This window comes from Brachyistius frenatus, unplaced genomic scaffold, assembly GCF_029030835.1.
Source record: "Brachyistius frenatus isolate BFR_SWC_R1_liver_20210118 unplaced genomic scaffold, ASM2903083v1 Contig_44, whole genome shotgun sequence".
Taxonomy (NCBI): Eukaryota; Metazoa; Chordata; class Actinopteri; family Embiotocidae; genus Brachyistius; species Brachyistius frenatus.
In genome coordinates this window covers 435743-448914 of record NW_027210643.1, presented here as the reverse complement: position 1 = coordinate 448914, position 13172 = coordinate 435743, and the positions used below count along the sequence as shown (strand labels likewise).

Below are 13172 nucleotides of genomic sequence, written 5' to 3'. Positions count from 1 at the left end.
CAACGACTGCTTTGTGTCCGTTACTTGTTACTGCTGTTGTTGCAGCTGTTGTAGTGTCCATAACTGCTGTGGCATCAGGTGTTGAATCTGAAACCACAATTTGATAATTGTATGTTAAACTGGAGAATAAAATCAGACAGCTGGCGAATAGTTTTTTGAAACGGGTGATGATTCTTTAAAGGCTACTTCATGCTTTTTAAATATTGAACTTAAATCACAAACAGTTACTGCTTTTTAATTGTGTAATATATTTTGTATACCTTAGTAAACAATGAGAGCTAAATTATATTAAAAAATATAATGCAACAACTTATTTGTATCTATTACTTGTTACTGCTGTTGTTGTCAGCTGTTGTAGTGTTCATAACTGTTGTGGCATCAGGTGTTGAATCTGAAACGACAATTTGATAATTGTATGTTAAACTGGAGAATAAAATCAGACAGCTGGTGAATAGTTTTGTAGAAACAGGTGGTGATTATTCAAATACCACTTCATGCTTTTTAAATATTGAACATAAATCCCCCACAGTTACTGCTTTTTAATTGTAAATATAGTTTGTATACCTTCGTAAACAATGACGGATAAATTATATTAAGAAAATATCATGCAATGACTGATTTGTGTCCCTTACTTGTTACTGCTGTTGTTGCAGCTGTTGTAGTGTCCATAACTGTTGTGGCATCAGGTGTTGAATCTGAAACGACAATTTGATAATTGTATGTTAAACTGGAGAATAAAATCAGACAGCTGGTGAATAGTTTTGTAGAAACAGGTGGTGATTCTTCAAATACCACATCATTATTTTTAGACATCAAACATAAATCCCCCACAATCACTGCTGCTTGCATATTAATATATTTCATATCCTTTTAACAAACAATGACGGCTAAATTATATTCAGAAAATATCATGCAACAACTGCTTTTTGTCCCTTACTTGTTACTGCTGTTGTTGCAGCTGTTGTAGTGTTCATAACTGTTGTAGCAACAGGTGTTGAATCTGAAACGACAATTTGATAATTGTATATTAAACTGGAGAATAAAATCAGACAGCTGGCGAATAGTTTTTTGAAACGGGTGATTATTCTTTAAAGGCCACTTCATGCTTTTTAAATATTGAACATAAATCACAAACAGTTACTGCTTCTTAAAAATGTATATATTTCATATCTCCTTACCAAACAATGAGAGCTAAATTGTAACAAAAAAATATCATGCAACGACTGCTTTGTGTCCCTCACTTGTTACTGCTGTTGTTGCAGCTGTTGTAGTGTCCATAACTGTTGTGGCATCAGGTGTTGAATCTGAAACAACAATTTGATAATTGTATGTTAAACTGGAGAATAAAATCAGACAGCTGGTAAATAGTTTTGTAGAAACAGGTGGTGATTCTTCAAATACCACATCATTCTTTTTAGACATCAAACATAAATCCCCCACAATCACTGCTACTTGAATATTTATATATTTCATATCCTTTTAACAAGCAATGATGGCTAAATTATATTCAGAAAATATCATGCAACAACTGCTTTGTGTCCCTTACTTGTTACTGCTGTTGTTGCAGCTGTGGTGGTGTTCATAACTGTCGTGGCAACAAGTGTTGAATCTGAAACGACAATTTGATAATTGTATGTTAAACTGGAGAATAAAATCAGACAGCTGGCAAATAATTTTGTTGAAACGGGTAGTGATTATATAAAGACCACTTCATGCTTTTTAAATATTGAATATTAATCTCCAACAGTTCCTGCTTCTTAAATATTAATCTATTTCATATACCTTGACCAATAAAAAAAAAGACTCATATTTAAGCAGAGAGTTAGCGATGTAACTCGGTCGGAGCCCATTAAGAGCTTTGTATGCATGTCTGTATGCATTATGACTGCAGGTATGGGATGACAGAGCTACAGCTGAGATTGGGATTGTAAACGTTGGTTGTTAAGATTATGGCTGTGGTACATTTGTAAATAGAGAATGCCATCAGAGTGAATAACATAAAGTAAATGCAGTGGTTGTGTGTGAATTGACGTGGTTGTGCAGTCTGAGCATTGTATTGAAGCCTCAGTCTTTTCAACTCTGACAGTGTGTTGGTAAAACATTTGTTATTTCATATTGAAGCATCCTTTAGTTTAGGCAGACGGCCTCCCACCTCTGAGCCTGCTTCTGTCGGAGGTTGCTTCCTGTTAAAAGGGAGTTTTTCCTTCCCTACCTGCACTCGTGGGAATTGTTGAATTGTTGGGTTCATCTTGATAATGTTCTACGTTCTCAACTTACTATGCCAAGTGCCTGACTTATATTTGGATTTGGTGCTATATAAACAAAATTGAATTGAATTGAAGCAGTGCAAGTTCAAATGGTTACAGTATAGCTACAGTAGACAAATCCAAAGCACCACAGATTCAATCTCAAATGCAGCCAAAAATATGAATTTAATGCAAGACTTATCCCATAATTTCTGCTCTCTGCAGTATCTCCAGAGCTTTTTACTTAGCTTGTAGTGGACTGGAACAACACACAACTTTTTCAAACTATATTATGAGGAAACACAAAACTAATATGTCATTGTTCTTGGTTAGTTTGTAGCGTTCACAATGTCGTGTATCAGTAACACATTGTCATCATAATTTCTGACAATAGACAACTCAAGCGTTTAAGCATATATCAAGTACTGTCAAATTATTTTGACATACTTACTTGTTACATTTGCTGTTGTTGCTCTGGGAACTGTTGTGTTCGCAGCCGTTGAAAAAACTGTTGTTGAATCTAAAACGATAATTCAATAATTTACAAACTCCAAGTGAACATTATTCACTAACAAATTGCAAACATGTTGTAACAAGGCAAAGGTTGCCACTTTCATTAACTGGCTTGTAAATTCTGTGGTTGGTGACTTTAATCGGAACAATGACTGGCTCGTCAAAACAATAAAAAAAATCATGTACAAAATATGTTCAAGCGCTCAGTTGTTATCATTGTTGGTGTTACATCCGTTGTAAAGTTGGTAACAGGAAAAAGTGCGTAAGGCAAAAATCATTAATGTGAATATAAATTGCAGAAAACTCGACAGCAAATAGTGACAAAGGAAATGTTAGTTGCTTCTAAAAACAGAGCGGTAACGACAGCTTTAGTGCTATAAGTCTGCATTTTAAAGTGAAAGGAGAGTTCAAAGTGCAGCGGAGAGAAATTAATTATACAATTTTAGAAAAAAAATGTAAGTGACCGATTTAAAGTCATGGATTATACATTTCACAACAAACGTGTTTAACCTTACATCACTGACTGAAGTCATCGTATAGTATACTGCAGTTTGTGCTGTGACTTAAAGGAGATACAAAGAAGGTTTTGACAAAGCTGAATTGATAGTAGTTTGTGTGTGGGTTGTTGGGGATGTAATAGTGTTTCGGTCTGTTTTAGCAATCAGAGTTGGATCTGTAAAAAAACTTCTTTTTTTCTCTCAGATCAGTGCTTCGCCTCTCTTATTTCTACATGTGTGAGATGTTGTGGTGTTGAGCTCTGTTGTTAGATCAGGTACCGTGTCTGAAGAGAAAGTTGATAATCATGTATTATGACTGATGAAAAAACTACCGAACTACCAAATACTTCCTGTGAGGTTTTTTGAATATTTTGCTGTGTGTGTGCTGAATCAGTTCAGAACGGCTGTTATAGTTTGTACGTCAGTTTCAGCTGCACACATCAAGTCTTTTAATGTTAATTATTTCTTCTACTTCAGTACAATTTGGAGCGTCATACATGCTAGTTGATGACAACAGCATCGACCAGGTCTACCTCTTTGTTCAGTTTAATACTTTTTTTCTATAATCGTAATTATTGCATCAGCTGTCGCGGAAGTCGCATTGTATTTCTATAAAAATCTTTGAAAGTGAATTGCAAAACTAAAGTGGAAGTCAGTATTTTAGTTCAACACATACTGCATGTGATTATAATGCATACCAGTTATGGCAGTCAGGGTTGGTGTTGAGACTGCTGTAGTATATACCTGTAGTGATGTTGATGTCAGAGAGTTGTATGTGGTTGTTGATGCTGACGGGGTAACTGATGTTTCTCAGTATGGCCCTCAGTTTATTTATCACTGTAACATCTGTGGTGTTCAGCTCAATGGAAACCAGGAATTCATAAAGAAGTGGAGGAGCTGTAGAGACTGAAATCAAAGCAGAAATGCAGAAATGAAACTGCAGGAACTGCAGCATATCTCTTCAAACATGTTCTGTCTTTGAGTTTTCACGTATGAAACACTTTGAGTCTTACTTGTTGGTGGTGGAGGTGTTGTTGTAGGACATGCTGTAAAGTCTGAAAGGATGAAGAACAGTCTCTGAGTAAATACAAATGTAGACCCTGACTCTTTAAAGATGCAACACACAGCACGAGCCTCAGCGAAACTCACTCTGTCTCACCATTTGTAAATGGTATTTGAGGGATTTCAATGTAATCATATGGTCTTAACACAAGATGTCACTGTTTCCAAACTTTTTATTCAGTCAGAGGAGAGCTCTTGTTTTTAATCAACTGAAAAGCCAAGAAGTGACACAGTGGTTGTCTTCAGAAAACAAAGTGGCTAAAGCGATGTGATTTGTGACACTTATCAAAAGTTTCAGAGACTCATGATATGAAAATTTGGATAATAGATATCCACAACTCAAAATCCTCAAATATGTTGCAACCTAGAAAACAGTGTCACGTTAGCAGATGCTAAGACCAGAAAGTGATATACAGTAAAGACCTTCAAATGATCCCAACGCTTCGTCATGTTTCTTGAAAGCTAACTCACCTGATTCATGCTGTAAACATGACTAAATCCTCAAAGAGTCTGATTATTGTCAGGTTAACGTTAAAATATGAGGGTTTTTTTTATTTGAAAGTTTTTAAATACGACCCATCACACACCAGTTTCGCTGTAATAATTTAACAAATGAACTCACTGTTTTGATACACCGACTGGCAGTATTTTCCGACAGGAGGAATGCCAGTGAGGCATCCACATGTGTCGACAGTGATGTTGTCACAGGATCCATACATTAAACACCGGTCACATGAGAAACGATACTCCTCCTCACATGTACACTGGAAACCACTGCTGACCGGAGAGCAAACTGGGACAAAAATATCATGAATACATATGTTTACTGAGCATAATTCAAAGTACACTTTTAAAACGTCTCAATTTGAATGAAGTCATCTCTTTTAACAAATTGACTCTGAGGTCACTTTTCTGACAACGTAGCATATTTGTGGATTCATTTCTAACTTTTCTCATGTTGATGTGTTAAAACACTTTTGTGAATAACTGTAGCACAAAAAGCTGAAAATACATTGTTCTTTGTTGCCACACTGAAATGTTACAGTCTACATTTTTTATTGTACGTTATATTCATCCTACCTGTAGTGATGTTGATGTCAGAGAGTTGTATGTGGTTGTTGATGCTGACGGGGTAACTGATGTTTCTCAGTATGGCCCTCAGTTTATTTATCACTGTAACATCTGTGGTGTTCAGCTCAATGGAAACCAGGAATTCATAAAGAAGTGGAGGAGCTGTAGAAACTGAAATCAAAGCAGAAATGCAGAAATGAAATTTCAGGAACTGCAGCATATCTCTTCAAACATGTTCTGTCTTTGAGTTTTCACGTATGAAACACTTTGAGTCTTACTTGTTGGTGGTGGAGGTGTTGTTGTAGGACATGCTGTAAAGTCTGAAAGGATGAAGAACAGTCTCTGAGTAAATACAAATGTAGACCCTGACTCTTTAAAGATGCATCGCCACAGCACTCACAGTACATGCAACACACAGCACAAGCCTCAGTGGAACTTACTATATTTCACCATTTGCAAATGGTATTTGAGGGATTTCAATGTAATCTTATGGTCTTAACACAAGATGGCAATGTTTCCAAACGTTTTATTCAGTCAGAGGAGAGCTCCTGTTTTTAATCAACTCAAAAGCCAAGAAGTGACACAGTGGTTGTCTTCAGAAAACAAAGTGGCTAAAGCGACGTGATTTGTGACACTTATCAAAAGTTTCAGAGACTCATGATATCATAATTTGGATTATAGATATCCACAACTCAAAATCCTCAAATATGTTGCAACCGAGTAAACATTGTCGCGTAAGCAGATGCTAAGATCAGAAAGTGACATGCAGTAAAGACCTTCAAATGATCTCAAAGCTTCGTCATGTTTCTTGAATGCTAAGTCACCTGATTCATGCTTTAAACATGACTAAATCCTCAAAGATTCTGATTATTGTCAGGTTAACGTTAAAATATGAGGGGTTTTTTTATTTGAAAGTTTTTAAATACGACCCATCACACACCAGTTTCGCTGTAATAATTTAACAAATGAACTCACTGTTTTGATACACCGACTGGCAGTATTTTCCGTCAGGAGGAATGGCATTGAGGCATCCACATGTGTCGACAGTGATGTTGTCACAGGATACGTACATTAAACACTGGTCACATGAGAAACGATACTCCTCCTCACATGTACACTGGAAACCACTGCTGACCGGAGAGCAAACTGGGACAAAAATATCATGAATACATATGTTTACTGAGCATAATTCAAAGTACACTTTTAAAACGTCTCAATTTGAATGAAGTCATCTCTTTTAACAAATTGACTCTGAGGTCACTTTTCTGACAACGTAGCATATTTGTGGATTCATTTCTAACTTTTCTCATGTTGATGTGTTAAAACACTTTTGTGAATAACTGTAGCACAAAAAGCTGAAAATACATTGTTCTTTGTTGCCACACTGAAATGTTACAGTCTACATTTTTTATTGTACGTTATATTCATCCTACCTGTAGTGATGTTGATGTCAGAGAGTTGTATGTGGTTGTTGATGCTGACGGGGTAACTGATGTTTCTCAGTATGGCCCTCAGTTTATTTATCACTGTAACATCTGTGGTGTTCAGCTCAATGGAAACCAGGAATTCATGAAGAAGTGGAGGAGCTGTAGAGACTGAAATCAAAGCAGAAATGCAGAAATGAAACTGCAGGAGCTGCAGCATATCTCTTCAAACATGTCCTGTCTTTGAGTTTTCACGTATGAAACACTTTGAGTCTTACTTGTTGGTGGTGGAGGTGTTGTTGTAGGACATGCTGTAAAGTCTGAAAGGAGGAAGAACAGTCTCTGAATAAATACAAATGTAGATCCTGACTCTTTAAAGATGCATCGCCACAGCACTCACAGTACATGCAACACACAGCACAAGCCTCAGTGGAACTTACTATATTTCACCATTTGCAAATGGTATTTGAGGGATTTCAATGTAATCTTATGGTCTTAACACAAGATGGAAATGTTTCCAAACGTTTTATTCAGTCAGAGGAGAGCTCCTGTTTTTAATCAACTCAAAAGCCAAGAAGTGACACAGTGGTTGTCTTCAGAAAACAAAGTGGCTAAAGCGATGTGATTTGTGACACTTATCAAAATTTTCAGAGACTCCTGATATGAAAATTTGGATAATAGATATCCACAACTCAAAATCCTCAAATATGTTGCAACCTAGAAAACAGTGTCACGTTAGCAGATGCTAAGACCAGAAAGTGATATACAGTAAAGACCTTCAAATGATCCCAACGCTTCGTCATGTTTCTTGAAAGCTAACTCACCTGATTCATGCTGTAAACATGACTAAATCCTCAAAGAGTCTGATTATTGTCAGGTTAACGTTAAAATATGAGGGGTTTTTTTATTTGAAAGTTTTTAAATACGACCCATCACACACCAGTTTCGCTGTAATAATTTAACAAATGAACTCACTGTTTTGATACACCGACTGGCAGTATTTTCCGTCAGGAGGAATGGCATTGAGGCATCCACATGTGTCGACAGTGATGTTGTCACAGGATCCGTACATTAAACACTGGTCACATGAGAAACGATACGCCTCCTCACATGTACACTGGAAACCACCGCTGATCGGAGAGCAAACTTGGGACAAAAATCAGTCATGACATCAATCAGAGCAATCTGCCAAGTAACAATTTAAAAGCTAGAAAAAGACTCATTATTCCCACCTGTAGAAATGTTGATGCCATTGACCTGTATTTGGTTTTTGATGCTGATAGGGTAACTGTTGTTGATTAAAATGGTCCTCAGATCATTTATTCCTCTTATATTCGAGACGTTCAACTCAACAGAAATCAAGTAATCATATGCAACTGGAGGAACTGTAGAAACTGAAAATACAAAAAAACAAAATGTTTTAACCTCAAGTTAGCATGTAATAATACGTAACAGGAATCCACCGGAGACAGGTACACAATATTCCTGATGATATGTTCTCGTCTCTGATTAAAACCAACCCTGTTTTTTTCTCAGCTTTACCTGTTGATGGTGAAGTTGTTGCCAGAGTACACACAGTAATGTCTGTAGACAAAACAGATCCATATGAAAACTCATTGACGGAAAAACAGTGTAACATGGAAACAAGAATTCAGAGAATTGACCGTTTGAATGTATCAGGTAGAAAAGGATTAGAAGTGGGATTGCCGTGTGACCGTAACTCCTACTCTGCTGTGCCGACTGACAGTAGTGTCCTTCTGTGGGAAGGGCTTTGATGCACCCGCATGTGTAGTTTGCATCACCATCACATTTCCCATAGCTGACACACTTGTCACAAGGCCAAAGGTATTCATCCTCACAGCGGCACTGGAACCCAGCTCCATCTGGGCTGCAAACTTCAAAAATACTCTTTTGTTTAGTTTAAAAAATTACAGACACTGACAAATTCTACCTTTTAGAGGCTGAATTATTTGCACTTACCCGTGGTGATCACAGCATCTGATATGTTTATTTGAGCGCTGCTTTGGATAGGGTAAGTGATATTTGCTAGAGTAGTTCTCAGTTGATCCGGGTTAGTTGTGTTGACCTCAATGAAAATCTCATATTCATAAAGAGTTGGAGGCACTGTTACACCAGGGTAGAATTAGAAACAATTTTGTTTTCATTATTTTGTAAAATCACATGAGCATAAACTGCATTTTTTTAAAACAAGTAAGAGATTTTTTATTTCTGTTTCTTAAACTGGTCTAAAAAGTTAAGAAACATCATTTTAATCAATTTCTTTGTATAACAACCAGATGCAGATTTACAAATTCTTACCGGTAAATATTATGTCAATTTGTGTGATGTTCACAGTGTCACTGAGTCTTAGAGGAAAACTGATGTTCTGCAAGGCGTCGCTTAACTGTTCTATCAGTTCAATGTTGCTGTCGCTGATTTCAACATCCAGTGTGTATTCATACAGCTGTGCAGCTTCTGGTAAACAAAGAAACAAGAAAACATCAAGAATGTAAAGAAGCTGTTGAAATGCTTCAGTGTACCTTTAATTATGAGACCTGAACATCAAGTAAGTGTTACCAACGTCTATATCACCTGGGTTTAGCTGGCAGTATTGTCCATTTGACGGAATGCTGTTGATGCATCCGCAAGTGCTGTCAATGATGTCATCACAAGCTCCATCTGTAACACAGTTACTGTACGACCAAACGTACCGATCCTCACATCTGCACTGGTAGTCGGAACCGTTCGGGGAGCACACTGAAGAAGGAATGAGGCGAAGTGTGGTGAGCAGAAGTAGAGGTCGAACACATTTGTAGTCTTTTTATTGTACACGAGGTTGAGAACTACAAATGCAACTAAAAAAAACACAACTCCTACATCGGTCTATGAAGGGCCACCTGTGCTTCTTCCTCAGTATCTCTGAACTGAACAGGATCCTGTACGCTGCCTCGTGATTGCAGGACGTTGTTCCTTGTTCCTTGTTAAACTTTAACTTGTGTGTAGGCAACGACAGTGCAGTGATCCTTGTTGAGATGCTGTACAGATTGTGAGTATTTGGAAAGTTAATTTCCTGTCGTATTGACTCTCTTGATTTTAGTACAATTTGTTAGACCTTTTGCAAAGTCCTGCAATAAACTTCTTCAGATTAAAGATGAATAGTAGTTTTTTTTTTTACCTAAATGGTGACTGTTTTATCTCAAATCTAAAGACAACAAAAATCTTTATACATTATAATAACAATTGTGAATTGGCTCCTTTCATTGCATTGGGAGAAACCACTGTGACTTTAAAGATTCCCTGTGGAGGCTTTAAAGTCTAGTAGAGCTATGGAGCTGTTTTTCTATGTAAGAAACAGTTTTTTGTTTATCATGTGCCCAGTCATGCACATGAAATGGTGATACAAAGACCATTGAAAAAAATACCAAATGTTCAGGGCTCACCTTGGCACCTCGTCAAGCTGCTGCCGTTCAATAAAAACATTTTTTTTTTAAAAATGCCTGTATGTTTACAATTACACAGATGTTCCCTAAATGCCTACTGCAGTGCACGCAACCTTGAGTAGTCAAGCTGGTTTGAAAAGTGTCAAATGAAGCATACTATTTACTGAGGGAAATCCAGTGTTTCTTCTTTGATTGGGACCCTCTGCCCTCTCTTGAAAGAAATACATGTCTAAGTCACCTGATATATGGCTGGACCCTGTGTGAAACTGGAGGGCTTTTAACGTGATAAGTCACAGCATTTAGCCAAACTGTGGTGTTTCTTTGACCTCTCAAAAACACAGTGACATTCCCTTTATAGTGCCGCCCTGCTGTTGTGATCCAGCCAAGAATATCGCATGCAGGTCATTTACCTCATTTACGAGCACCTGTTTCGTTCCGGCTCAGTGCAAGAGTCTCTGCTGCGTTTCTGTCCTCTGATCTCTGCGTGTCTAACTCAGGGTGGAGCTCAACCTCTGCCAATACCGTCGTTCTCTCGGACAGATTCAAAAATAAATAAATAAAAAATGCCGAAATGGATCCTCCAATACACTTGGGCGGCCGTCAATGTACCTGGGAGGCGCGCCTAAGTGAGTCCATGTGCGGGAAACAATGCATACTGTTCGAACTTTCCGCGAGCTACTCAGAAATGGGTGGCACACTATAGGTTGGAGACCCCTGCTTTTAACCAATCACAATCACCTTAGGTGGCACAGAGCTGAGGATGCAGCGATGGTGCCCTTGCAAAAAAAAATTAGCGAGGGGGGAAGGCAGGGACTTGTTTGGGTGGAACATTTACATGTAAGGATGCGAGCCCTGATATTCAAGTGACTATGTTGTAAAGTCTTGCTGTAAGGACTTTAATGTGTTAAGTGCCATGAAATAACCTATGTTGTGATTTGGCGCTATATAAATAAAATTGAATTGAATTGAATTGAACTAAATCCCTGCAAAAGACCGAAAAGAACCAAGCAGTCCCGCCTTATTCAGGATCCAAATCTTTGTCAAAATGTGCCATTTTCAGCATGTAGGTTGCTTGCTCAGAGGTTGTTGTGGATGTTTCCCTCTTTGCGATGGGGATTTTGAAACGGTGACACAAAGGTGGCGGAAAAGGATGACAAAGCCAACTGAAATAGTCACCGAGCGGCAGGTTACCAACATTCTACATCCTGGTGTGTCCGACCAACATGGATCTTATCGAATATAAAAATCTCCTTGGATAGGAACGTCTTGGTGATAACTCTGAATGTAACTTTTGTTTGGTTAACAAGAAAACTAAGAAATACAAAAAATGTTCTGGGTGGATGTTGCTCTGCAGTTATTCATCATAGGGCATAAGGATCGGGGCAGGGAAAGTCCCAGGTCTTGAAAAGCAGTCTATTATTCAGAATAATGGGGGAAAACAATCAAAGGCCTTACAACAGTTAGGTCTATAAATGCCTTTAACCACAGCATTACTTCCTCTAGAGATCTGGTGAGGTGAGTGTTCCAAAGTCTACACTTAATTGTGTAAAGTACCTGTCACATGATCTATCTTCAAGTTTATCATGAAAGAAAATAGCAAACATTGCATCTGACTACTGACAAAGGCATCAGGAAGTGTTTTTATGGACTGAATTGTGGAAAAACCTGTATCACATATTTTAAAAACAGTCGGCATACAAATGAGCACACACAGTTTGCTTCATTCTCACCTGTGGTCAACTCAAGATGTGTGATGTTCACAGTGGGACTCAAGTCCAGGGAAATGCTGCCATTGTTCAGTAGGCTCCTCAGAATGTTCACTGTTTCAATATCTGTCACGTTCAGCTCCACATCAACCTCATACTCAACCTGAGCGAGCAGTTCTGAAAGATAATGACAACGTTATTTTTTTTATTATTATTTCTTGTGTCAGGACACACCCTTGTTAAGAGATCACAACACAGTCATTGTGCTGAAGGTGAAACTTGTATTTCTTGGAAATAATTACCCGAAATTTCATGTGAGGGATCTGATAATGTATTATGCCTACATACCATATTGGGAAAACATACAGTGAAATAGCATAATTATTTATAAGAGGTACACAAATGTTGCTGGTTTATGAAGTCTGTAGACTACCGTGAAATATTTTCATACATTATGTCTTACTTTGTTCATTCATTTGTTTTGGCAACAGAACCAAGCTGTACACACACAACAAACATCTCATGCATGACCGAAGCACATTAAGTTACTTATTAAAGAAATGTGGCCAATTTCCATTCCACTGGTGAGCCACAGGATACAGAGAAGATCCATACTCATTCTCCTTCTGGCTTTGTTTCTGCACTTCTTCCACTCCTGGGAAAAATATCTGCCACATCAGCAGCTACTGTACTGATGAGATGTGTTGATACCAGTTACGGTAATGACATGGCTGCAACTATTCCTATTGGGTGATGAGCTATGCTTAACTGTGTCCAGAGTGACAACATTAAGTTACCTATGTAGATGCAGCGTGTGTGAAGTTCGCCCTCCTGCTAACAGATCCTGTATTGTCACCGGTACGTCAATAAAAGTTCAGCGATACGTTACATCGTCATTCAGGGATTCAATTCATGTACAAGACAAGACAATGAGAACTTCTCTATTCATCCTTGAGTGGATTTCATTATGGAATTATGGCTTGAATACCTGATATTGGCTGGCAGTAGAGGCCATCCGCTGGAATGGCATTGATGCATTTACAGATGCCGCTTGAAATGTCGTCACAGGCTCCATATGTGACGCAGCTGCTGTACGGCCAAGCAAACTGCTCTTGGCATTTACATATGTAGCCAGAGTCAGTTGGGAAACATACTGTGAGAAGAGGAGATCTGTATTATACACTGTTCATTTTGTTTTTCTTGTTTGTTATCA

At 38.0% G+C, this 13172-nt stretch overlaps 2 protein-coding genes and 1 long non-coding RNA gene across 3 annotated transcripts in view; 1 reads left to right on the top strand and 2 right to left on the bottom strand.

The window, feature by feature from the left end:
- disp1 (dispatched homolog 1 (Drosophila)) overlaps positions 1 to 13172 on the top strand; it is a 389371-nt gene that overhangs the window by 356262 nt on the left and 19937 nt on the right. The gene's annotated exons all lie outside the window — the stretch shown is intronic.
- LOC138623493 (adhesion G protein-coupled receptor F5-like) overlaps positions 1 to 13172 on the bottom strand; it is a 30291-nt gene that overhangs the window by 11287 nt on the left and 5832 nt on the right. Inside the window, 20 exon segments of the mRNA XM_069703045.1 lie at positions 25 to 87; positions 633 to 695; positions 938 to 1000; positions 1242 to 1304; positions 1547 to 1641; positions 5045 to 5111; positions 5399 to 5560; positions 5668 to 5709; positions 6365 to 6535; positions 6823 to 6984; positions 7092 to 7133; positions 7789 to 7959; positions 8046 to 8207; positions 8356 to 8437; positions 8440 to 8708; positions 8794 to 8937; positions 9133 to 9288; positions 9406 to 9570; positions 11984 to 12136; positions 12948 to 13112. Coding sequence (XP_069559146.1) covers positions 25 to 87; positions 633 to 695; positions 938 to 1000; positions 1242 to 1304; positions 1547 to 1641; positions 5045 to 5111; positions 5399 to 5560; positions 5668 to 5709; positions 6365 to 6535; positions 6823 to 6984; positions 7092 to 7133; positions 7789 to 7959; positions 8046 to 8207; positions 8356 to 8437; positions 8440 to 8708; positions 8794 to 8937; positions 9133 to 9288; positions 9406 to 9570; positions 11984 to 12136; positions 12948 to 13112 — 2460 coding nt within the window.
- Positions 4007 to 4984, bottom strand: LOC138623503 (uncharacterized). Its single transcript, XR_011311082.1, has 3 exons — positions 4941 to 4984; positions 4270 to 4311; positions 4007 to 4162 (listed from the first exon to the last, which is right to left on the bottom strand). It is a non-coding gene; the product is annotated as an uncharacterized lncRNA (long non-coding RNA).